Genomic DNA, 22,864 nt, shown 5'->3' with positions numbered 1-22,864 from the left:
CATTTCAGAGATAACAAGCCCCTATGCACAAGTCTGGCCTGGCCCGCGCCTGATCAAGGGTCGGCCATGTGCGGCGGCGCTGTTGTGCCCGCCAGGCGAGTCAAACATGAACATTGCCGCATGAAGGGACGAATGTGGGTGGCGGGGCGGAGGCTGATGCAAGTGCCGGGAAAGGGGGATTGGCGACCGAGAACTCCGCCCCGTGTCGCTGTCACGTGGAAGCCATCCATGTCTTGGACGCCCGAGGCCCCCGAAGCGATGAACCACAAAGGGGAACCATACGTGAGCAAGTGAGGTACCCGTACCTTGGAGAAGGTGGTGGCGGGTAGGATTCAAGCAAATCGTCCGACCTTGTTGGGATCCAGGTGGCCCTCGAGCCTATCACGCCTTGTCCACCACCAATTCGAAGGATCTCCAATGGCGACGATCGCTGCGAGCAGGGCACAACAAGCCAGCTGAACATATATGCGTTTGGGGGGGGGGGGGGGGGAGGGGTGGAAGTTGACCATGTATGCAAACGGCAGTGGTATCGCCGAGCCCCGACAACGAGGTGCGTGTCGCTAGACTTGAGTCGTCTGGTCTCCTCATTTTCTCTGTGTGTGTGTCTCTCTCATACACACACACACACACACATACACAAGCACACCTTCTTTACAGTTTCCTAGTCTTGTAGCCGCTGACTTGGCGGGCTTGTGTACCCAGGCCGTCGGGATGGGTCCTATGTCTCTCGTCGTGTTGCTTCTTTTCCCTCGGATGCGCCAGCGCCCCAACGTGACTGCAGTGCTGCAGGACTCCGGCTCCAGCACTCCTGCCGGACTACTGCTGCTGCTGGACGGGGCAAGGGAAGGACCAATGGCAGCTGATGGGAATGGGGAAAGAACTGCGGTGCAGTTACACCGTGTGTGCTTGGCAAACACAGTGCACACAATACGGGCCTTGCTGGGTCAGCAGCATCTCTGATTGGACAGAGTGTTCCAGAAGCCCCCCTCCGCAATTTCTTCCCTGGTGCTTCTCCGCATCGCGCCTGCCTCCAACAAAGCCCAAAGCCCGTCTCGCCTGCCAGTTGGTGTGCCACCATGGATTTCCCCACACAATCCATCGCAAATCCCCTCCATCCTCAATCTCCCGCTTCATTCGGCTCGGCTGATCGATTCTCTGTGATCAACTCCCTTTCCCCTTTCCGCTTCGTCCCCTGATCCTTTTCTTGAATCAGGTCTCCAACGCAGAAGAGGATATCCCGGCACCAAGCCAAGGGGGGGCGGCTCACCTGTCTTGTTTGTATCTGCCCCATCAAAAAGAGGAAGAAAAAATAAGGACAAGCCCAAGCCGAGAAACAAAGAACGAACGGGGTCTGGGGCTGGCCACAATCCATACATCACCTTCACCTATCTTACTGCTTTCCCCATTACCCACTGCCCATCCTCTCCACCTTGATCAGCAGCAACAGCAGCAGTAGTGATAGACAGTACCAGCACGAGGGACCTCGGAACCCTGTACGAGTGTCCCCCCCCCCGAACGCCTTCGCCGGCACCCCCCCCCCTCCCCTCCCCCCTCCGAGTCAAATGCCCCGAGGTTTCTTCTCTCTCTCCTAATTTCTTCTCCTCTGCTCAACATTACCCCGAGGCCCCAGGTCGCTCATACGCATCCTCCTTGCCCTGCCTCGCGCCGCCCGCCGAGATTCACCTCTGCTGCCGTGCTGCTGGTTGCTCGGTACCTGTTTCGCGTCTGCGCTTCCTCGCCCTGATCCCCCCGATCATCGCATCCGATCCCGCATCGGCGCCGGGCCCTGTTGTCCCTTCCCACCGAGCTTGACGTCTCGACGTGTCGCTCTTTGACGTCGCAGCCTCGTCGAGAGCCGCCCGACGCACCGAAGAGCATGAGCATGCAGACCTCCAACGGCGGCCACAACCCGTCGCCTCAGAGCGCTACTACTACCCACCATCACCACCAGCAGCTCCTCCGCCACGATCAGGACTCCGAAGACGGCCATGGCTTCAACAGTGCCGACGAGAACGACAACGACAATGACAACGATGTCGACCAGGACGATCAGGACCCTCTGCGCCTGGGAAAGCGCAAGAGGCCCATTTCCGTCTCGTACGTTCAGCCTGCTGCCCTGTTTCCCTCTGCCCGAGCTCTGCTTCACGCACCCGGCCTCATCTGGCCTTGCCTTGCCTTTGCCCTGCGGCGGTTCGGTCCTCAACCTCCCGTTCCCGCTGCCACCACCCCTCCCTCCCCTTTCTGCCCCCCTCCCCATCATCTCACTACACCTCACTTTACCTTGCCTCTCCTGTTCCCCACAGCCTCAGCCTCTGCTCTCCCTCCCCCTCTGCTCCCATCTCCACATGCTCCTCTCCTTGGTCATCTTCGTCACATCTCGTCGCCCGTCATCTCGCTCCCCAATGCGTCTGCCCACTCCTCCGACCTCCCAGCCTCGCCCTCGCCCGAGTCCTCTCGACCCTCTTGATCTTCGTTCATGACCCTCCCCAATGACACCCTCGCCCGAACATGTCCCCTCCGACCAAGGTCAGGAAGCTAATCCGATCCCAAGATGTGAGCTCTGCAAGCAGAGAAAGGTGAGCTACCGTACCCGCCCTCCCCTTGAACCCTGATCGACACGCGACCCCATTCTCAGTACCACGTAACAAGACGATGACCCCCTTCTAACACGTACCACAGGTGAAATGTGACCGTGGCCAACCTTCCTGCGGCTGGTGCAGTCGCAATGGTGCCATTTGCGAATACAAGGAGAGAAAGAAGCCTGGTTTGCGTGCCGGCTACGGGCGCGAGCTCGAGCAGCGTCTCGACAAGCTGGAGGAGGTTCTCAGAGCGCACGCCGAGATCCTCCAGGCCTCCCTGACCTCGGGCCAGCACCAGCATCACCACGGGGCGCCGCATAGCCATGCCACCCCCAGCGTGCGCGCCAGCAACCCCAGCCTGCCTAGCGATCATGGCACCCCTAGGGAGAACAACGTATTCCGACCCTCGGAACCTACTCGTACGCCGCAAGCTGAGACTGCCCTCTTCTTACAGAAACCTTCTACCTACCCCTCCACCTCGCAGCCCATGGAGTTTGGCATGCCGCCGCCCACTCCCTCGATGCACGAATTCCAGCCTCAGCTGCCCATGGGCTCCATGCCCGCCCCGAACCAGGTCGCCAACATGCAGCAGCCCAGCTCGGCTGCGCAGGCCTACTATAACCCGAACCAGACGAACCAGCTTCACTCTCCCGACGTGCCCATGACCCAGGCCGGCCAGAGCAACGTTACGCCGGACCAAGATCTTCCGCCATACGATTTGCTCTATGCGCTCGTCGACTTGTACTTCAAGCACATCAACACGTGGTGCCCGATCCTCCACAGAAAGACGACACTCGACTCGCTGTTCGGGCCCACGACCGTCGAGGAGACGGATCGCATACTTCTGCATGCTATCGTGGCCACAACGCTGCGATACTCGACCGACTCGAGGCTCACCGAAGAGAGCAGAGAGCACTATCACTCCATTGCGAAACAGCGCGTCTTGCTCTACGGCATGGAGCACTCGTCGGTCAAGTCGCTCCAGGCACTGGTCGTTTTGGCCCTGGATCTGGTGGGCAGCAGCAATGGGCCACCTGGCTGGAACATCATGGCTCTCATCACGCGCTCCGTCGTTCAATTGGGACTCGCAGTCGAGAGCACCTCGTTCTCCGTCTCTCCAAACTTCACCTCGATCTATACGCTCAGAGCCATGATATTGCCGGAACCCAAAGACTTTATCGAAGAGGAGTCGAGGCGACGCTTGTTCTGGATGATTTACCTTCTTGACCGCTACGCGACCATCGCCACGGCTTTCGAGTTTGCGCTCGACGACAAGGAGATCGACAGGACGCTCCCCTGTCGCGACGACCTGTGGATCAAGAACCAAAAGGTCGAGACGCGATGGTTCAGGTTGCAGGAGCAGGAGGAGCCCAATCCGGAATACGATGTCAATAAGCCGGAGAACCTTGGTGCCTTCTCCTACTACATTGAGATTTTGGCCATCCTTTCCAAGGTGCACAAGTTTCTCAAGCTGCCCGTAGACATCAGCGCGCTGAGCGACGTCGAGCAGTGGCAGATGCGCTACAAAGAGCTGGACAACATGTTGACGTCTTGGAAGTTTGGCTTACCTGGGGAGTACGGGAACATGGCCAAACTGTTCCAGCCCGGAAACAAGACACTCAACTGCGGATGGGTCATGTTGCACGCCACCTACCATACGGCCGTCATCCGGCTGCACTCGTCGGCGGCGTACCCCACAACCCGATCTCCCATATTCACGCCCTCCTACAGCGCATCTCAACGATGCCATGGTGCCGTCGAGAACATCGCCGCGCTCGGCGAATTTGTCGTGAACAACGGCCTACTCCCCAAGCTGGGGCCTCCATTCGCCTTCACCCTGTGGGTAGCGGCCCGTCTTCTCCTAGTCCATGGTTCGACGGTCGAACACAAGCTGTCACCGCAGATCCAGTTCTTCGTAGACAGCCTGCGCGAGATGGGGCGTTACTGGCCTGTCGCGGCGCGATACTGCGAGCTGCTGCAGCGAGTGCTTGATGAGCATCGCGACAGCGAGCGCACCGGAGACGGTGTGACCCCGAGCTCAGTCAAGATCCTCTCGGACATGCGGCGCACCGCGTTCGACCTCGACTTCTTGATCTCCCGGCAGCCGGGACCCAATGGAGTCATCACGCACAGCCGCATGCCGAGCGTAACGCCGGCACGAACGCCGGCGCCCAACGAGCTCGAGTACCTAGACGTCTTTGACTTCTTCAACGTCCCAAGGCTGCCTTTTGGCGAGCAGATTGCAGGTGTGCAAGGAATGCCCCAGAACAACGGTGCACCACCAAGCATGGATGGCAGCAGCGGCGAGGCGCCTCAAGGACCGCCACCGCCGCAGCCGCAGCCGCCGAGCAACGAGTTCAACATTACGAACTTTATGGTCGATGCCAACAGTGACTGGCTGTTCAAGCAAGAGGGTGGCAAGTACATGTCTTGATTGGTCATTTGATCTTGGTCATGCGATTCTGCGACCACTTGTTTGATTGATTCCGGAGTTTGAGGCGCGACGGTGGGAAGGCTTGGGCGGGCTGTGTACATTGGATGAATGGCCACAGACGGCAACGCAGCGGTGAGAGAATGAATGGATGGATGTGCTGGGCTCAGCTGGGAGGGCAAGGAACACAAAAGGCCTTTTGGCCAAAAAAGGCTCGGAGAGGCCATATGATACCTACTTGTTGTTACTGATGTCAAATGATAATGCGCTGGCGGGGATGAGGATAATACATGTACGATGGTTCAGTGTTCACTTCATGGTCGAAATGCAGTGTCCAGAACGAGCGCCTGTTCTGCTCTCTACTCGCTAGCGTCATGTGTTGAAAGAAAATAACGTTCTGGCTTGGAGGCGGTTCCGTCGTCGGTCTCTGTCGCTTGTGTTCCAGACCTGACATCTGGAGAAGCCCGACTGGCCATGGCTGACGGCTGGGCCGTGGGTAAGGCGAATCTTCAAGGCCACGCGGGGGGGGGGGCTGCGGCTGATGAGGCTATTGCTAGTCTAGATAGAGGAACTGGGACGTTGCGTACAAAACGCAATTACATAGATCAATAAAGGGGAAGGTCTTTATAATGCGAAAATACGAACATCCCATACACGGCGACCCCATGTCCTCGTCGCCGCTCATTCATCGTAGCTCGCAGTTGAACGCACGCGACGCCACCACCCGGCCCCCCTCGAATACCTGACAGGTCTATTCGTCCAGCGCGGCGTACCACACCCATGGACCTCTGCAGCGCCTTCTCCTTCGCGCCCTCCTCCCCGGCCGCGAGCGCCGCCGCCCTCGCAACCTTCAACGCCTGCGTCGCGCGCCACAGGCAGCACCCCGTCGACGAGGCGCCCTGGCAGCCCGCGGCCGGGACGACGTGGCAGATCCTCCTCGACGCGCCCCTGGCCATCGACCTCCAGGCCCCGGCCGTGACGCCCGACGTCGAGGTCTACGACGTCGACCTGTTCGAGAACCCGGCGTCCACGTTCGCGGCGCTGCGGGCGCTCGGCAAGAGGGTCGTCTGCTACTTTAGCGCCGGGTCGTACGAGGACGGCAGACCCGATTCGGGGGACTTCGATACGGGCGCGGGGGGCGATCTCGGGCGCGAGCTCGAGGGGTGGCCGGGCGAGTACTGGCTCGACACGAACAGCGAGACGGTCAGGGGAGTCATGAGGCGGCGGATCGAGCTGGCGAGGGAGAAGGGGTGTGATGGGGTTGACCCGGATAATGTGGATGGGTTTGTATGTGCCTTCTCCCCATGTGCTTGCTTGTTTCCGGCTTGCTGCGTCCAGCCCTCGTCATCGGCTGTCTTGGGATCCGAACTTTGCGTGGCAGAGGAGAACATGAACTTATTGACCTGTTTAGACAAACCGTAACGGGCTCGGCCTGACGGCAGCCGACTCGATTGACTACATCACCTTTCTCGCGTTCGAAGCACGTAGGCACGGACTGGCCATGGGGCTCAAGAATGGCGGCAGCATCCTCAAAAATGTGCTCCCCGTCATTGACTTTTCCGTCAACGAGGAGTGCGCCGCGTACGGCGAGTGTGACCTGTACAAGGCCGTCACGGACGCCGGCAAGCCCGTGTTTCACATCGAGTACCCGGACATGACGAAAAACGGGGTGCAAGACAAGGATGCGCGGCGACGGGCCTGCAAGGCGAAGGGCGCGGGCCGGTTCAGCACCGTCATGAAAGGGTTGGATCTGAATGGGTGGGTTCAGTATTGCGATGGGAATGAATACAAGACCGAAGAGGACAAGGTTAAGACGTGATATCGAAGCCGGGCATGCTCAATCACCTACATCTCGCTCAGCAGGCGAATAGACTGCATGATGAAACCTTGCAATGGATCGCGTCTCGGTCGGAACGTGGGTATTCAATTCGAAAGATGGATGCTCGCTAAATGACAGATGATTCTTTTTTCCCTCCTCTGCGTGTCGCCAATGGAACATTCGCGCTGCTCATCCGCAGCATCCAGTGGGCTCCTCGACGCCCTTCGCTTGTTGTGTGGCGGCCCCAGTTTCCACCTTGTAGACGAGCCAGTCGCAAAGGAACTTGCCGAGGCCGGCACCGAGCAGAATGGAGATGATGATGTAGCCATTGTAGTACATGGCGAGCAACATGATAATGTAGGCCAGACCGAAGAAGGTCGTGTGTAGCACGGCACGGATGAGCTGTTCGACAGGCGAGGCGCGGAAGATGAGCGGCGCGCTGGGTCGGGCGACAGCGACAGGGGCGACGGCGCCGGTGTCGTCGCAGCACGAGGGCTCAACGGCGGCGGCGACCGCCATCTGGGCCGCGCGCGCGTGGAACTGACGCAGAAGCAGGGCATCGTACTCCTTGCCGAGGCGGCGGACGAACTCGAGGGTCACGGTGAGGAGGGCGACGCCAATACAGCTGGCAGCGAAGGCGCCGTTGCTGCCGACGTGCCAGGACTCGGCGAGGAAGCAAGAGTCAATGGTGTACCAATTCCAAAGCATCTAGTGGTTTGGTGGTCAGCGAGCGAGCGATGGCCATGCAAGACGAGGGGCAGCTGGACATACGGAGACTTTGCAGTCGGCGGTTGCGCCGTGGCCGCTGCTGTGCGACATGGCGGCGGAGTGTGAAAATGCTCTACGCTGCGTGAGGATCGGGGATGAAGATGAGGTGATGATGACCAGTCGAAAGGAAGCCGTCAAAAGCAGTGCTGCAGCTTGCAACTTGAAGAGGACAGGAAGAAGTCAGGAAGAAGTCAGGAAGAAGTCAGGAAGAAGTCAGGTTGTGAATTGCCAATTGCGAGAGTCACGAAGCAGCTGCTCTCAGAGCCGAGCCTGCCCAACATTGATGGCGTGTCGGGGTAGATAAGATGTGGCAGGGGCTGCGGAGGTTACCCACTGCCCGCCAATGTTTGCTCTTGCGCCCCTCCTTTCCACCTTCCCTTGGTCACCTTCCCTTGGTCGGGCAACGGTGGGGTAGAGGGAGAGCTCTAACCCGGATGGTGTACAGGCATTGAAGGCGCAGCATTGGGCGCGCAGGTTTTCCAAGAGGGCCTGGGTTCATGGCGTTGCGCAAGTTTAGCAGGGGCAAGAGGGGAGGGGGGGGGGCACGATGTTTGAGCTTATTGGAGTCGTGGCGACTTTGAGACCCTGGGACAAAGATCAAATCCCTGGGCCGTCTTGGGACGCGCTGGTCGCGCGGGAGATCTGGTGTGCTTTGGTACTGGGAAATGGGAGAAGGACGGGGCTAAGCAGCTACGGTCCGCTGCTGGTTGGTCAAAACTTGCTCGCTCCGATGAACGGCCCCGGTGGATCGGATCCGCACGCAGCGCCCCCCGGGTCGAAGAAGCACCGTGGTTCGGTCAGTCGCTGTTTCCAGATGCAAGGTGTGGCGCCATAGCGGCCCCACTAACTTGCTCAATCGTGCTCAGTCGCCCGGGCGGTCACAGCTGGCGGCGACTGCCTCGAAGCAATATGGACCAGGAAAACCACCAAGAAGACGATCGAGAGAATCCCCGCTGACGCCTGCTGACGCCCAGACGACGCCTCTTCCGAGTTGCCTCATGCGGGCTCTCCAAGATTTACTCCTGCACATGGCACGCCTCTCCACTGCCGTGCCCATATGGCGAGGAGGTATGCCTCCGTTGGCTCGTCTTCTGTATCGGGCAATACGTTTATTGACCAAGCCGGCAGAGAGAGCAGCGAAGAGCGTCATGGCAGCTTGTCGGCCTGGGCACCAATATCGATCAGATGGACGTCCTGTCATCTGCTCGAGTCAAAACTGCAGCATGCAAATCCAATTCGACCACCCCCGTCAGAGGGGCGGGCATTGGACCCTTGGCCAGCCCGGGGAATAAACGCGCTACACCCACCACGTCGCATCGCCGAGTTCCAGACTAATAAACCTGCTCACTGTGGATCGCCGCCCGCCGCCTTGGCTACCCAAGCTCCCATTGTCGAGACGAGGGGCCAGACACCCCACCAACCTGATAAAGCAGACACGAAACACCACTCGGAATGTTGCTCGAGGATGTCTTTCTTAAGGTGCTCCCATCTCCCTCCGACGATCGCCACGAGGCCTTGATACGCCTTCTCGATTTTTCCTGCTGTCTTGCGATTGTGTCGAGATCTCTCCCGAGACACAGCATCGGCCCAAGACAGACTCATAAACGCCCCTTGGCAAGGTGTCTCTCATTTACTACCGGCGCACATAGTAGAGACGCGTTCACAATTCTACACAATGGAGGCCACTAAGAGCCTCCTGGCACCGCGCCAGCATATCCAGGATCACGATGCCGCCGAGTCTGTCATCCATCACTGGGGCTACGCTGACCGTGTGGTACCCTGCGTCAACGATCCTGGGTCCTGTAGATACCTCGACGTCGTTTACAACGCCCACGATGTTGGCATGATCTACACCGGCGTCATCTGGGCCACTATCGGAGGCATTCTCCTGATCTGGGCCATTGTCAGGCGGACGATGCCTCCCCAGTCCCACCGGAACCCTCAGGCGCTGGTTGAGGGCGAGAAGCGGACGGTGGACACGACGACGAGGATTCGCCATACTCTTTGGTCTTACACCAACCGCTATCTCCTGCCCGACTCCATCCGCTCCATCTTTGGCCGCACCACGCGCCTGCAAGTTCTCGTGCTTGCCATCCTCACCGGCTATCTTACCATCTTCTCCTTCGCCGGCATCGTCTACGGCATCTGGATCACCCCCGTCAAGAATATGGAGGGCGTCTACAACACCCGCAGCAGTCTGGGACCCTTCTCTGACCGTGTCGGTGTCATCGCCTACGCCCTGACGCCGCTGTCCGTTCTCCTGTCGAACCGCGAGTCGCTGCTGTCCGTCTTGACCGGCATTCCCTACCAGAACTTCAACTTTATGCACCGCTGGCTCGGCTACATCATCATGGTCCAGTCCATTGTCCACACCATTGGCTGGACAATCATCGAGGTCAAGCTCTACCAGCCCCAGCCCCAGGTTGCGAAGAAGTGGATTGTGCAACTCTACATGATTTGGGGTGTCGTCGCCATGGTCCTGCTTCTCATCCTCTACGCCCTCACGCTACCTCCCGTCATCCGCTTCACCGGCTACGAGTTCTTCCGCAAGTCTCACTACGTTCTGGCCCTGGTCTACATGGGCGCCTGCATCGGCCACTGGGAGGGTCTCCAATGCTTCATTATCCCCGGTATCCTGCTGTGGTTCATCGACCGCTTCGCCCGTGCCGCCAGGACGTTCCTGCTGCACTACAACTTTGTAGACGGCACCAAGCGTGGTTTCGTTGCCGCTCACGCCGCCATTACCACCTTCCCTGACGAGAAGGACGGCGACGTCGTACGTCTCGATTTTGAACACTCTCACGATGCCTGGGCTGTCGGCCAGCACTTCTACCTCTGCTTCACCGAGAGCAGCATCTTCCAGTCTCACCCGTTCACCCCGCTGAACGCAGCCGTCACTGTCAACGGGCGCACCAAACACTCGTACGTTTTCCGCGCCAAGGGCGGCGAAACCAAGAAGATCGCACAGATCGCCGCGAAGAAGCTGGCGGCTGCTGCTGCTGCTACTGCACCTGCGACAACGTCAGAAGACAAGAACGGTGTGATGACGGCTGCCTCGGCCCCAACGACGCCTGTTGTGCTTACCGGCCCCTACGGTGACCCGATCATGCGCAACATCACCCCCGAAGCCAACATTCTGTGCGTCGCCGGCGGCACCGGCATCACCTACGTTCTGCCCGCCCTCCTGAGCCTGACCGCCAGTCCTGCTTCGCCTCGCAAGCTCGAGCTCATCTGGGTCGTCCGCCACGCCAAGGATGTCGACTGGGTCAAGCCTGAACTCGCCGCACTTGAGGCCCTCGATGTGACGGTGCGCATCTTTGCCACGCGCGACGCCGCCTCAAGCTCGTCTGATGCCGATCGCTCGTCCGAAGCCGAAGCCGACGAAGAGAAGCGCGTTGCTGGTGCTGTGGCCGTGCAGAAGATGCGTGCTCGTGGCGCGGCGGCCAGTGTCCGCTCTGGTGGCATCGGACACCCGGACCTGGCGTTGCTCGTGCGTGAGTTTGTTCAGGCGACTGTGGCCGCGAGGACGGTCGTGTTTGCGAGCGGGCCTGGCGGGCTGATGACGGACGCGAGGGCGGCGGTTGCGGCTTGCAACGACGGCGGCAAGGTGTGGAAGGGGGACGAGCGGTTCAACGTCGACTTGATTCACGACGAGCGCATGGAGAGGTGAAAACGTGTTTAGATTTAGCGATGATACCACCTTGTTTAGCCTTGAACTCGATTTTTTCTGCGTCATCGATTGATTGCCTTGTCATGTTCGCCATGTATATTCTCCTCTGCCGAGTATGTAGGTAATGCACTTTCGATCGAAGCAGCACCTGTGCATGGCCTCATCAGCGCTACCACTCTGCCACCCTGAACCCTGACCCTGACCCCTGACCCCCTTTTTTCCCGGTTTCGCCGCACGCCGGTCTACCGCGCGACAGGTCTGAGCCTGCACATGAGCGGCGGCTTGTTCCACGTGTTGAACGCCTTGACGTGGCGCAAGTCGCCCCCGACATCCCAGAGGTCGACCTCGCCGGGGGCCGTCGGCACGCGCTCGACGTCAAAGTGCCACAGCAGGTTGGCCAGGATGAGGCGCAGCTCGAGGTAGCTCAGGTGCTTGCCGATGCAGCCGCGCGGGCCGAGCGAGAAGGCCTGGCTCGCGTCCCGGGCGTCGCGCGCAAAGGGGGACGGCCCGTCGGCGGCCCCGCTGTGCCCGTCGCCGTCGCCGTCGCCGTCGAGCCACCGCTCGGGCAGAAAGTCGTCGGGCCGCGCCCAGTTGCGGGGCGAGTGGGTGGCGGCCCAGCTGTAGACGGAGACGGTGGTGCCGCCGGGCAGGAACTCGCCGGCGACCGTGTCGCCGCCGCGGGGCACGGTGCGCGTCAGGCCCGTCGGCACGGGCGGAAAGATGCGCAGGGCCTCGTCGATGCAGGCGTTCATGTAGGGCAGGTCCTGGAGGGCGAGGAACTGCATGTCGGCGGCGCCGCCGGGGCCGGGGAAGGCGTCGCGGACCTCGCGCGTCAGGCGGGCGTGGGCGGCGGGCGTGCGCAGCAGGTGCATGAGCAGGCCCGAGAGGAGAGACGCCGTCGTCTCGGAGCCGGCGACGATGAAGAGGGCCGAGTTGAGGATAATCTCGTTCTGCGAGACGGCGCCCTTTTCGTTCTGCCGCAGGATGTAGTAGAGGAAGTCGCGGTGCTCGCGGCGGAGGCCCTCGTCGATGCGTCTACGTCGTCAGCTTTCTGATTGTTCTTTTCTTCCTACTTCGTTTGTCACGGGGCTATGCGACGGCGACTGGCAGGAGGGGCACTCACTGGAGGCACTTTTCCTGGCTCAGTTGCAAGTGCCTGACGCGCTTCTCGCGCAGGTCGCTCGGGATGAGCTTGACGAGCGTCCGCTGCCAGAAACTGCCCGTGCGGAACATGCGCCGCGTCGCCTGCTCGTAGGCGCCCGCCTTGATCGTGTCGGTGATGAGGGAGACCCAGGAGTGAAACACGCCGTCCTTGAGGCAGCCGAACGGTTCGCCAAAGGCCATGTCGCCGATGATATCAAACGTCGTAAAGTCTGCGCCGGTCAGCTTTGGTTGCACGTCGAGCCGATGGTACTAGGGCCCGCCTCTCAGGAACCTGGCAAGGAGGCCTGGAAAAGGCCTGGGAAAAGCCTGGGAAAAGCCTGGGAAAAGCCTGGGAAAAGCCTGGGAAAAGCCTGGCAAGGAAGCCTGGCAAAAGCCTGGCAGAAAAGCCCGAGCCTGGCAAGGAATACGTACTGAACCAGTCGCACATGTTGACGGCGGCGCCCGACCTTGCCAACGGCGTCAGCTTCTGCACGAAGAGGTCGACGTAGCCGCGGATGATGCTCTCCTGCTCGAGCAGCGCCTTCTGGCTAAAGGCGTGGGACAGCGTGCGGCGCTGGCGGGCGTGGTTGGCGTCGTCGGCCATGGTCAGGGTCGTGGCGCCGGGAAGGTCCTGGACGGAGCCGACGTGGATGGCTGCGCGTGTTCAGCCTGTCGGGCTCGAGAAGAGAGGCAGGGGCGAGAGGCAGGGGCAGAGGCAGGGGCAGAGGCAGGGGCAGAGGCAGATACGTACGGTCCTTGTGAAACTGCGGATGGCCCTGTCTGTGGCCGTAAATGTCCTTCCACGCCGTCGGGTCCGTGAAGGCGAGCTCCGACGGCATGGTGCGCACGATGGGGCCGTACCGGAGGTGCAGCTGGTGCACGTCAAAGGGCCACCGGCCGCGGAAGAGGCCGTAGATGCTGTAGACGGGCGAGATCTTGGCGAGGAAGGGGCCCGGGTACCTGGCCAGCGGGTGGAAGTAGTAGTTGTACACGCCGCTCCAGAGGGTGTAGATGGTGAGCTGTCCGGGGCCGTCAGCTTGGCCGCCGTGCCACGTGGACGTTCGGAGCAGACGACTTACCAACGCGACGAGGGCCAGGCCGGCCAGGCCGGAGTAGTCGTACAGGAGCTGAACCGCACCCATTTTTCTTTCGCTGATGGTTCTTCTTGGTCGAACCGCGGTGATCGTCTCTGTACAGTCGATGCTGAGATGTCCTCCCGCGCCAGCAAGGCTGAACCTCATATACTGCCCGTCAGAGGCATCAGGACGTCGGCCATTGGTGAAGCCATCCCCACTCTTGAAAGGTCCCTGTGACGTCTCGCGCTAGGGATACGTTTACCCAGCGCCAGGGCGCCCGCGTCAGGGGTTTGATGTTGTGCTGGGACGATCGTTAGGGTGGGATCTGGTCTTCCCGAACGGCAACAGGCAGGCAGCCAGCCATTGGGAGGGGAAGGCCAGTGGAGTGGCCATCATCAGGCTCAGGGCGATGCAAATACAGGCTCGAGCTGATGCTGAAGCCTGATGGTGTGTATGAGAGTTTGGTCGAGACACGCAGCGTAGCGTTTGATGCTGGAATTTTGCAGAGTGCCACGAGACCAGGTGGGCGTAAGGCGAAGGAATCCCAACCAAATGTTCACCAATATGACTCGAAGCTGAAGCTGTCTGTCCTTGTCGTCAAGTCAAGTCTGATGGGTTCAGTACCTGAGGTAGGCAGGCAAGGCAGGCAACTGTCATGGGGGTGGAGCCTTCCTTCTCTTCGGTACTTCCTGCACTCCTTCGCGTCCCCACGGCGATCACTGGTCACTGCGGGGCGGGGTCACTTCACGACGCGGCAGGTGGGTTCGGATCTAGTTACCCGACCGTCTGATTGGATCTCTACGACTCATGAACAGGCTGCCAACGGCCTCGACCCAACTCATGGGCTTTCACTTGCCTTGCCATCATGATGAACGTGTGCCCAAAGGAAAGGCATGGGCAGACAAGAAGAAACACAAGGTATCATGACGACGCAGCCGTTGCTGCTGGCCCGAAAGCCCTCTACCCAAATACACAAACCCATGCCCGCCCAACGCCGTGTTCGCCCCCATGGAATGCTGACGCCTTCCGCCCCCCGCCGCCCCCCGGTGCAATGCTGACGCCTTCAAGATGCAACAACCCGACATGCGCGCCCGCCAGACACGACGCCCCCAACTCACAGGTAGCCCGTCGGCGCATGCACGCCGTGGAACCCAAGCCCGATGGCAAACGGACATTCCGCCCGGCCCAGTTCCGTCAGGTCCCTCGCGTTGAGGCACAGCAGGTAGCTCCTCTGCGCGCTGCCATCGAGCACGACGCTCAACAGCACGCCGTCGTCCTCGTCCGCCACCTGCCCCGCCGCCACGGGCCGCGGCACAAAGATGGTCTCGCCTGGTGTGTGCCCCCGCGGACACCCCCAGAGCAGCGCGCCCCTCGTCTCCGTGTCCGTCTTGACGACCGTGTCGAGCAGCGTGCTTCGCCCCCGGTTCGCCAGCGAGTACACGTAGCGGTGCCGCTTCGTGTGGTACGCCGGGTTGATGACAGGCAGCTCGCCGGCGTGCGGTCCGGGAATCGAAGACACGAGTTCCCACTGGCCCCGCTTCCTGCCCGACGTGAGCGGCACGCCGAGGCGGTACCGGGCGAGCCGCGGGTGGAGCGTCTGCAGCCTGTTCTCTTCGCCCCAGAACCTCTTGGCGGCGTCGTTCCTGTCGAGCAGCACGTCGTAGTTGAAGCTCCGGATGACGTCTTGATTCGGGTACTCGACGACATCGCAGAAGAGGTCCACGCCGGACCCATCCGGTGACGTCTCCTCAAAGGAATTGACCGAGTGGAAAAAAAAGGCGGCGGGCGTGTCAAAGCTGGCGACGAGCCCCCTCTTCCCCCGGCGGTCGACGACGAGCCACTTGCACCGCTGCGTCGCGTCAAACGCCTCGATCGAGTCGAGGAGGTTCCGGTTCCACGGCACCTTGAGCCCGGCCAGCCCAAAGTGCGCGACGGGGATGCAGAGGACGACGTAGCTCGGCGTCAGGAAGAAACTGTGCATGTAGCCGGGCTTGGCGCCGGCGTCGCTGATGGTGGCCAGTATGTCCGTCTTGCCCGTGGCGGCGCTGACACGGAACACGCGATACGTGGCCGTCCTGCCAAAGTCGAGGTTGTAGTTGAAGAGGTCGCCCGTCTCGGGGTCCCGCTGCGCGTGGGCGCACGAGCTGGGGCCTTTGAGGTCCGGATGCAGCTTGGCCTGCCGGGCGACGCCGACGGGCTCGAGGGTGTCGGGATCGGCCTCGACCAGCATGCTGGCGTCGGTGGAGATCCACACGTTGCGGACGCCGTTGCGATGGCCGCCGCCCGACGGGGCCGCCTCGTCGCCCTTGGGCGGGCCTCTGGGCGGCGACAGGCCGGGCACGTTCGTGTTGACGGCGACGGACACGTTGCTGCCCTGCGGCTGCTTCTGGAACATGCTCATGACCTTGCCGAACAGACCAATGCAGGGGTCCCGGCGCTGACCGAACGAGTAGGCGTTGCGCATGCCCTGAGCCCTGATCTCGCTGACGAGCGTCTCGGCCTGGCGCCTCGACGAGTAGACGACGCGCAGGGGCGTGCCGGCGGCTTCGTCTGCGGGGACGATCTGGAAGAGGTGCGTGTGCGCGAAGCCGTCGAACCAGTGCGTGACGTAGTGGGTGCCTTTGGGGCTGTTCTCGACCTTGCAGGCGCCGGGGCCGGTCCGGTACAGCGAGCCGGCGGCCCAGTCGGGGATGTGGCCGCGGACGGTCAGTTCGAGGGGCCCTCGTTCCTCGGTGAGGCCATCAAACTGGGGCTGTCAGAACGGACGGGGGCACGATGGCCAGGCGTCGGGCGGGAAAAGAGGAGGGGGGGGATCCAACGTACACCGGCCTCGTTGGGCCATTCCTTGTAGGTCTGTTTGGCGATGTTCTGAGCAAACTCTTTCCGGTCGGCCTCGGCATCGTGCGGGGTGCGCAGGGCGGGTGGCGTGCCCGGCAAGGCGGCCGCCTCTGCGAGCCTCGCGGCAGAGCCCATGGGACGACGATGGATGCGCCTTCGAAGCTGGCAGAGCTGGCGGGTGACGGGTCGAGGGTTCAGATTGGCGAGTTGGGAGAGCGGCTGCGGTCCTTAGATAGGGACCGGCTGGCAGGTCTCAAGGCGGTTAGGTGTCTCAGGGCGTAGCGTGGTCTTGGCTGTGGATGGTTTGGGGCAAGGCGTGATGCGGCTGGCGTGGTCCCTTTTGGATGAAGGTAGCAGCAGGGTAGGGTGGAGGATGGGAAGAGAGAGAGAGAGAGAGAGAGTGATGAAGTCGACATGAGTGCGTCTTGGGAAAAAGGCAGTCGAGGTAAGGCACCTTCTTCGGCCAAGATGGGGGTACTTGCCTGCCTTGAAGGTGTGCAGAAGTAAAGAAGTTGACCCTCTCGATAGAAAGTGCTACATGTGGAAAGAGGGAGTCGCACGAGTGTCTTGTGCGTGATGGCGCCTGCCGCGTCCTGGTCTCTGCCTTGGTCACCTCACGATGCACGCACGGTAGAAGACGAAATGGTCATGCCTAAACAATAGGGTGGCAGGAAAGGAGAGGAGAGCAGAGGAGAGGAGAGGAGAGGAGGGGCGGGGGTAATAGAGGGATATGGCTGCACTCATAGAGGCGGACCCTGCCTGTGTGACGGTACCGTCGACTCGACGATGGCAGTGATGATGCATAGTCGTGATGAGGCCCTGACACGACACGGGCATGGTCGCTCGCACTCGCACATGCTGCATGCACGAGAGCATACGGACCTGCATCCCCCCCCCTGTCTGCTCTTCTCTCCTTCTCGTTGGCTTGCAGGCAGGATTTCCTTCTCGAAGAAGGGTGGTAGAGGGGGAGGGGGGGGGTGGCCCACGTCTCTCGCTTACTGAGGAGAGCTAACCGGGCCAGATCAGGACGAACTGGCAAATGGTCACAGGCCGAACCAGGCGGTCGGGCAGAGTGGGCTGCCCTGCGATGTGCGTCTTTGGTTTGGGCATGGCGGAATTGAGGCCGGGGCGGGTCGCTGGCCGAGAGAGGAGGGCGCCGTCGATGGAGGTTCGGACTTCGGGGAATAAAAGACGAGTGGCTCGAAGGCGCAGGGCGTTTGGCTGCGTGAAGGTCCCACCATTCATTCATTCCATCCCTTGCCCTCCGGTGCATCCGTTCATGGCATCGTCATCGATCTCTGGATGCGGTGGGACATGTCCACTGTCAACTGGCTATACTGGCTGGCTGGCGGGCGACGGGAGGGAGAGGGCAAGCGAGTAAGATGCAAGACCGTCCAGCATGGAGGCAATTCCGTCGTCTCGCTTGACCTAGCAACGGGCGAGCCTCATCACGGTTAGATCGCCGTCGTGGTCTGGCGAGACGGCGGGCGACTGACAAAGTGCCCCCCCAAGCCCAGGTAGGGCAGCGGGGCGTGGGACAGCAGTGCCGGGACCGCTACCCTACCGCTCTCCAGCGCATGGAAGCCGCTGGGGAAGCCACTGGAGCACGGGCAGATTAGCTGATCACCGCCCTGGCGAATGGGCGCATGGGCGAATGGCGCGCCGGCAGCCGTGGCTTCAGCGTTCTCGATGCTGCGTCGAGGGGCCCAATCAGCGGCTGTTCGTAGCGAGCAGCATTTCATTCAGTGCCAGGTGCTAGTACGGTACCGTGGCTGTGAATCTTGGCTTGTAGAGCCTTTTGCAGGTACCTCCTACCCTACCTACCTTACCTACGGTACCTACCTACCTTACCTAGGTACGGTACCTAGCTACCTAAGGTGATTGCATCGCGTCCTGACCAGAGCACGTGTTTGCGCGCCACATTATCGCCCCTTGACCGCCTCTCCCCCATCCCTTGCTCGATAGAGTACCGCTCGGTAGTACCGCTCGCACCGCTCGGTAGAGTAGGTCGCACGAAGCCATCATCGTCCCTCCCAACGCCGCCAACGTGTCACCGCCCCCCCGATGCAAGCCACATGCGTCCTCGCCACGGGACCCCTTTGACGAGCGTCTCGCTTCCGAAAGAAAATACAGAACATGGCCGATCCCTGCGCGCGCCCAATCCCGATGCCCGCACTGTCCTGTTGTCTCGAAGGCCAGCCCAGCGAGCCGGGTTCCGCCATGTCGTTGAGATGAGGCGACTGCATCTCGTCGGCAGACAGGACTGCATCGCGCGGCAGACAGGACTGCATCGCGCGGCAGACAGAGGGCGGCCTCGTTCCGCGGAGGCCAACGGGCCAAGCAACGCCAGTGCTGTCCTCGCGAACCTACTGTCCTTATGCGGACCGGATCATCTGGAACACGCATCTTCTTGTTTCCTCGTGCTGCACTACCTGACCAACAGTCTGCTCCGCCTACTGAGTCTGTGTCTCTCCGCCGCCGCCGCTACGTCTCTTGCTCTGTCCAACCTGCCCCGTGCCGCCTTGCTCTGTCCAACCTGCCCCGTGTCGTCTGCGCCGACTACCCAACCGTGCCGTCGTCCGCTGGCTGCTCCTCCTCCTCCCTGACAGCCGCCAGCAGCCGCTGCGCCATCCGCGGCTGGCGGCCCCACGACTGAAAGCGCTGACGGCAGTCCGGGCACGACCAGTCCGTCTCGGGCCCCTGCCGGACGAGCAGCTGGAAGAGGCACCGCGCCCCAAACACGTGCCCGCACTGCACAATCTCCACCGGCACCTCGCCCTCGCAGTACCTGTCGCGCTCGTAGTAGAACGCCCAGTCCTCCTTGTCGCGCGACCGCTCGTCCGCCGACGTGCGCGAGTGCACCGACGTGCCGTGACTCTCGCCCTGGCCGTGACCCGCCGGGCTGGCCGCGAGGAGCTCGGCGCCGTCCGCCGCGTCAAAGTACGCGTTCGTGCAGAGCGGGCAGCAGAGGACGTCCTGCGCGCCCTGTGGCACGTCCTGCGCGCCCTGTGGCACGTCGCCGCCCCGTGGCACGTCGCCGCCCTGCGTCTGGGGCTGCATCGCCGCGCGGAGCTGCGCGCCCGTGACCTCGCGCGTCAGGAACCAGAAGAGAAGCTGGCTCTGCTGGTAGACCGTCTCCTTGCCGAACCAGTCGCTCTTCTGCTGCACGAGCCACGTCCGGCACGCGTCGTCGACGTCCTGGAGGCCGCGCCGCACCGCCGTCGTCGTCGTCATGTGCGTTGTGATGGTGCTCGCGAGCTGCTCGAGGGCCGGCAGGCTCGGCCGTCGTCGCCACGGCGCCGGCACGACCTCGAAGAGCCGCTCGAGCACGAGCTGGAGCCGCGCGTCCGACAGCCCAATGTCCTCGACCATCATGTGGCCCAGGTACCGCAGCACCGCCGTCCTCACCCCGTTGTCGTGCGCCTCCATGTCGAGCATCTCCGGCTCGTCGCCCACCAGCGCTCTGTGCCATGGCCGCGACGCTCTGTCCTCGAGCAGGAGCGTCGTGCGCGCCTGGTGCTCGAGCAGCGTCGTGCGAAACTTGAACTGCGCCTCCCAGTACGGCTGGCACCGCGCCCGGCCGTCGCGGAAGAACGGGAACGCCTCTTTGCGCTCGGCATGCTCCCTGCGCAGCCGCGTCTCGCTCGCCGCCTCGGCAGTCGCCCGTTCGATGACTTCTGCATGACGGCTCGGGTGCACGGCGTCGCGCCGGTAGACGAGGTCGCGGATCGGCTGGCCTGCGCGCGTGGCGGCCATGGTGCGCAAGGCGATGGCGGGGTTGTAGAGGAACCGCTTGACGTCGGAAGCGTTGGCGTCGCAGCGGCAGCGGTTGAGCCAGTGGCTGTGCTCCTTGCAGGCCGTCTCGCGCGTGAGCCAGGCGTAGGCGGCGTAAATGTCGTCCCAGGAGAGAGCGCCGCGGGGTCCCCAGGTGTGGGTGAGGAGACAGCCGATGAGGGGCCGCATGTACGAGGCCCAGTCACTGGCGTAGCGGTCGGCAAACTGGGCATCAACGTCGTCGTCGCGAGGTGTTGTCCAGGTCACGACAACGTCGGGAAGGCCGGCGGGCGTGACGAGAGACGACCGGCCGGTGCATGAGGGGCAGCCGTAGGGATGACGGGTTTCGCGGCGGTCCCAGAGGTCGGCGGGACAGGGTTCGAGGGCGGCGCAGAGAATATTGACCTTCTCGACGTGCGTCTTGACGTCGCGCTCCTCCTCGCCGAGGCATGTATAGATGCGTACGTCTCGGATGCACATGGCCGCATTGGTTAGCCGTGGTATCTTGCCGTTCTGTAGAAAAATGGCTCGGTTCGTGAGACGACTGTTAGGAACAAGGGAAATCGTTGGGTTCCGATACCAATGGCAGGACCAATGGTCTTATGAGGATCACCTGGACGCCGTCATGGCGAGCTGCTGCTGGGCCTCGGAGGGCACATGCAATGCTAGAAGAACCTTTGTTGAATCGCCTGAGCTTGGAAAGCACATGGCGTCTTGTCCTTCATTCCAGCGAGATCTCGGGTAGGCTACACCTGGCAAAGGATGGTTTCTGAGGAAGGCGTGACAATGGGGGATGTGCTATCCTTTGTTCGTCGAGAATCCCGACAACAAGGGCCGTCTGGCTTCGATCAATTTGGGCATCCGGAAAAGGTAACGTCGGGATGAGGCTGTTCTCAAGACAAAGACTCTCGAGTTTGCTTTGGCCAACGAGAGACTTGGGAGGATACTGTAGTCCTGGCTCTGGGATGAAAGGGCGGTCATGGCGAGAATTGGTGGTGGGGGTGGGGTTGGAGAGCGTGGTTTGCCGATTGTAGACTAAAGTGGTGGTGAAAATGGGCATGCGGGAATGCTGGCTGAGCTTCAGAGTAGTCTGCCGCGATGCTAGATGGGACGATTTGATAGAAATAGGCATGTGGTTGTGTTGCATCCATTCAGCCCATGGCTCACCAGTCAACCAGATGCAAATGGCAAGATGTCGTCGAGGTCCAGAGCTCTGCCCGGGTTAGGGTCGATCGTACCAGGGGCCGCCCCACAGCGGAAGGCCCTGGCCCCTGCGGCCAACCCCGCTGACCGCTGCCCACTGCCATTGCCCACTGCCATTGCCCACTGCCCGCTGGGTTGTCGTTGCTGGCCTCCGAGAATCCACCCAAAGTCAATAAACCGAGCCAAACCAAACCTCACACCTGCCTGTCCATTGACAGCTCCCGCGACTCACCGCCCCGAGCAGCCCCTTTCCGACAGCGACAGCCGCGCGAGAAAGAAAAAAAAAAGACACCATGGCACCCAAGGAAGACAAAGACAAAGATGCCTCCAAGGTGCACAAGCTCGCCCTGAGGGGCAGCGCCAAGCTTGTTGCCGAATTCGTATGTCGTCGCACACTCGAAGCTCCCGCTCGTCTTGCAACGCAGAAACGCTGACGATACCTCACCTGCAGTTCCAATACTCGATCCACACCATTCTGTACGATGAGCACTGTCTAGTCTCGCGCAGAGATTGACCGCTGACCAACGCCAGGTTCCAACGAGGTGTCTACCCCGCCGAAGACTTCTCAGTGTATGTCGGCCCCTCCATCCCGACCTCGCCGACAACCTGCTGACCCTCACTCCGCCAGCGTCAAGAAATATGGCCTCAACATGCTCGGTCCGTCTGCAGAAACACATAGCCAATGACCCGAACCCTTCCTTTGCTAAGCCACAGCAGTCTCCTCCGACGACCAGGTCCGCGCCTACATCAAGAAGATCATGGGCCAGCTCGACCGCTGGATGAAGTACGGCAAGATCTCCAAGCTCGTCATCGTCATCACGAGCAAGGACACGGGCGAGCACGTCGAGCGCTGGCAGTTTGACGTCCAAATCTTCAACCAGCACAAGTCGTCCAAGGCCAAGGCCGCCAAGGCCGACCAGGAGAACGCCGCGCCCGTGTGAGTTACGTCCCGACCCCAGGACGGCACCATGCCGTTCAGCGTCCCTTTTCCTTTTCCTTTTCCTTCCTGAGCTGGAATCATCTGTCACCCAAGACTGACGTCCCTTGCCAGCACCGAAGACGCGCCCGAGAAGACGGAAAAGGAAATCCAGGACGAGATCGCCGCCATCTTCCGTCAGATCACCGCCTCCGTCACCTTCCTGCCCCAGCTCGACGGCGACTGCACCTTCAACGTGCTCGTCTACGCCGACGCCGACAGCGACGTGCCCGTCGAGTGGGGCGACAGCGACGCCAAGGAGATTGAGAACGCCGAGCGCGTCCAGCTGCGCGGCTTCAGCACGAGCAACCACCGCGTCGACACGCTCGTGAGCTACCGCCTGGCCGAGTAGATGGGGGCGTGGGGGGGAGTGCCACGGGCTGTTTTATTTCTAGTTCTCGACAGACGGACGGGTATGGGCTTGCCAAGTGCCGAAGAATAAGGGAGGATATAGGTTGAAAGGTGCTTGGGTTAGAGGAATCAGGCAGGCAGGCGTACGGCGTTGACACCATTTTGGTTTGACATGTTCATCTCTATCATTCTCCACAAACTGGCACGCGAGGACAGGCCATCATCTCTCGACGGAA

The 22,864-nt window shown here is 61.5% G+C and overlaps 8 protein-coding genes across 8 annotated transcripts; 4 read left to right on the top strand and 4 right to left on the bottom strand.

The window, feature by feature from the left end:
• Positions 1-1,876: 1,876 nt before the first annotated feature.
• Positions 1,877-5,013, top strand: D7B24_008436 (uncharacterized protein; the record flags this gene model as incomplete). Its single annotated transcript, XM_028642523.1, has 3 exons — positions 1,877-2,097; positions 2,552-2,576; positions 2,680-5,013. The coding sequence occupies 3 exons, from the start codon at positions 1,877-1,879 to the stop codon at positions 5,011-5,013; spliced, it is 2,580 nt and encodes an 859-aa protein (XP_028493730.1).
• Positions 5,014-5,790: 777 nt separating this feature from the next.
• Positions 5,791-6,829, top strand: D7B24_008435 (uncharacterized protein; the record flags this gene model as incomplete). Its single annotated transcript, XM_028642522.1, has 2 exons — positions 5,791-6,297; positions 6,422-6,829. The coding sequence occupies 2 exons, from the start codon at positions 5,791-5,793 to the stop codon at positions 6,827-6,829; spliced, it is 915 nt and encodes a 304-aa protein (XP_028493729.1).
• A 189-nt stretch (positions 6,830-7,018) lies between these two features.
• Positions 7,019-7,648, bottom strand: D7B24_008434 (uncharacterized protein; the record flags this gene model as incomplete). Its single annotated transcript, XM_028642521.1, has 2 exons — positions 7,019-7,537; positions 7,601-7,648. The coding sequence occupies 2 exons, from the start codon at positions 7,646-7,648 to the stop codon at positions 7,019-7,021; spliced, it is 567 nt and encodes a 188-aa protein (XP_028493728.1).
• Positions 7,649-9,272: 1,624 nt separating this feature from the next.
• On the top strand, positions 9,273-11,267 carry D7B24_008433 (uncharacterized protein; the record flags this gene model as incomplete). Its single annotated transcript, XM_028642520.1, has 1 exon — positions 9,273-11,267. The coding sequence occupies one exon, from the start codon at positions 9,273-9,275 to the stop codon at positions 11,265-11,267; it is 1,995 nt and encodes a 664-aa protein (XP_028493727.1).
• A 242-nt stretch (positions 11,268-11,509) lies between these two features.
• Positions 11,510-13,552, bottom strand: D7B24_008432 (uncharacterized protein; the record flags this gene model as incomplete). The annotated part of the gene is made up of 5 exons (XM_028642519.1): positions 11,510-12,302; positions 12,391-12,640; positions 12,843-13,064; positions 13,162-13,429; positions 13,490-13,552. 5 exons carry the CDS (start codon positions 13,550-13,552, stop codon positions 11,510-11,512), a joined length of 1,596 nt encoding a protein of 531 aa, XP_028493726.1.
• Positions 13,553-14,600: 1,048 nt separating this feature from the next.
• D7B24_008431 (uncharacterized protein) lies at positions 14,601-16,459 on the bottom strand (the record flags this gene model as incomplete). The annotated part of the gene is made up of 2 exons (XM_028642518.1): positions 14,601-16,232; positions 16,310-16,459. 2 exons carry the CDS (start codon positions 16,457-16,459, stop codon positions 14,601-14,603), a joined length of 1,782 nt encoding a protein of 593 aa, XP_028493725.1.
• Positions 16,460-18,883: 2,424 nt separating this feature from the next.
• D7B24_008430 (uncharacterized protein) lies at positions 18,884-20,578 on the bottom strand (the record flags this gene model as incomplete). Its single annotated transcript, XM_028642517.1, has 1 exon — positions 18,884-20,578. One exon carries the CDS (start codon positions 20,576-20,578, stop codon positions 18,884-18,886), a length of 1,695 nt encoding a protein of 564 aa, XP_028493724.1.
• Positions 20,579-21,594: 1,016 nt separating this feature from the next.
• MAD2L1 (MAD2 mitotic arrest deficient-like 1) lies at positions 21,595-22,629 on the top strand (the record flags this gene model as incomplete). Its single annotated transcript, XM_028642516.1, has 6 exons — positions 21,595-21,681; positions 21,753-21,778; positions 21,833-21,871; positions 21,930-21,958; positions 22,016-22,238; positions 22,353-22,629. 6 exons carry the CDS (start codon positions 21,595-21,597, stop codon positions 22,627-22,629), a joined length of 681 nt encoding a protein of 226 aa, XP_028493723.1.
• Positions 22,630-22,864: the final 235 nt, after the last annotated feature.

Source organism: Verticillium nonalfalfae (assembly GCF_003724135.2).
Source record: "Verticillium nonalfalfae strain VnAa140/NRRL 66861 chromosome Unknown scaffold_75, whole genome shotgun sequence".
NCBI classification, from domain to species: Eukaryota; Fungi; Ascomycota; class Sordariomycetes; order Glomerellales; family Plectosphaerellaceae; genus Verticillium; species Verticillium nonalfalfae.
Note: the sequence above shows the minus strand (reverse complement) of the source record. Positions and strands in the feature narration are given on the sequence as shown.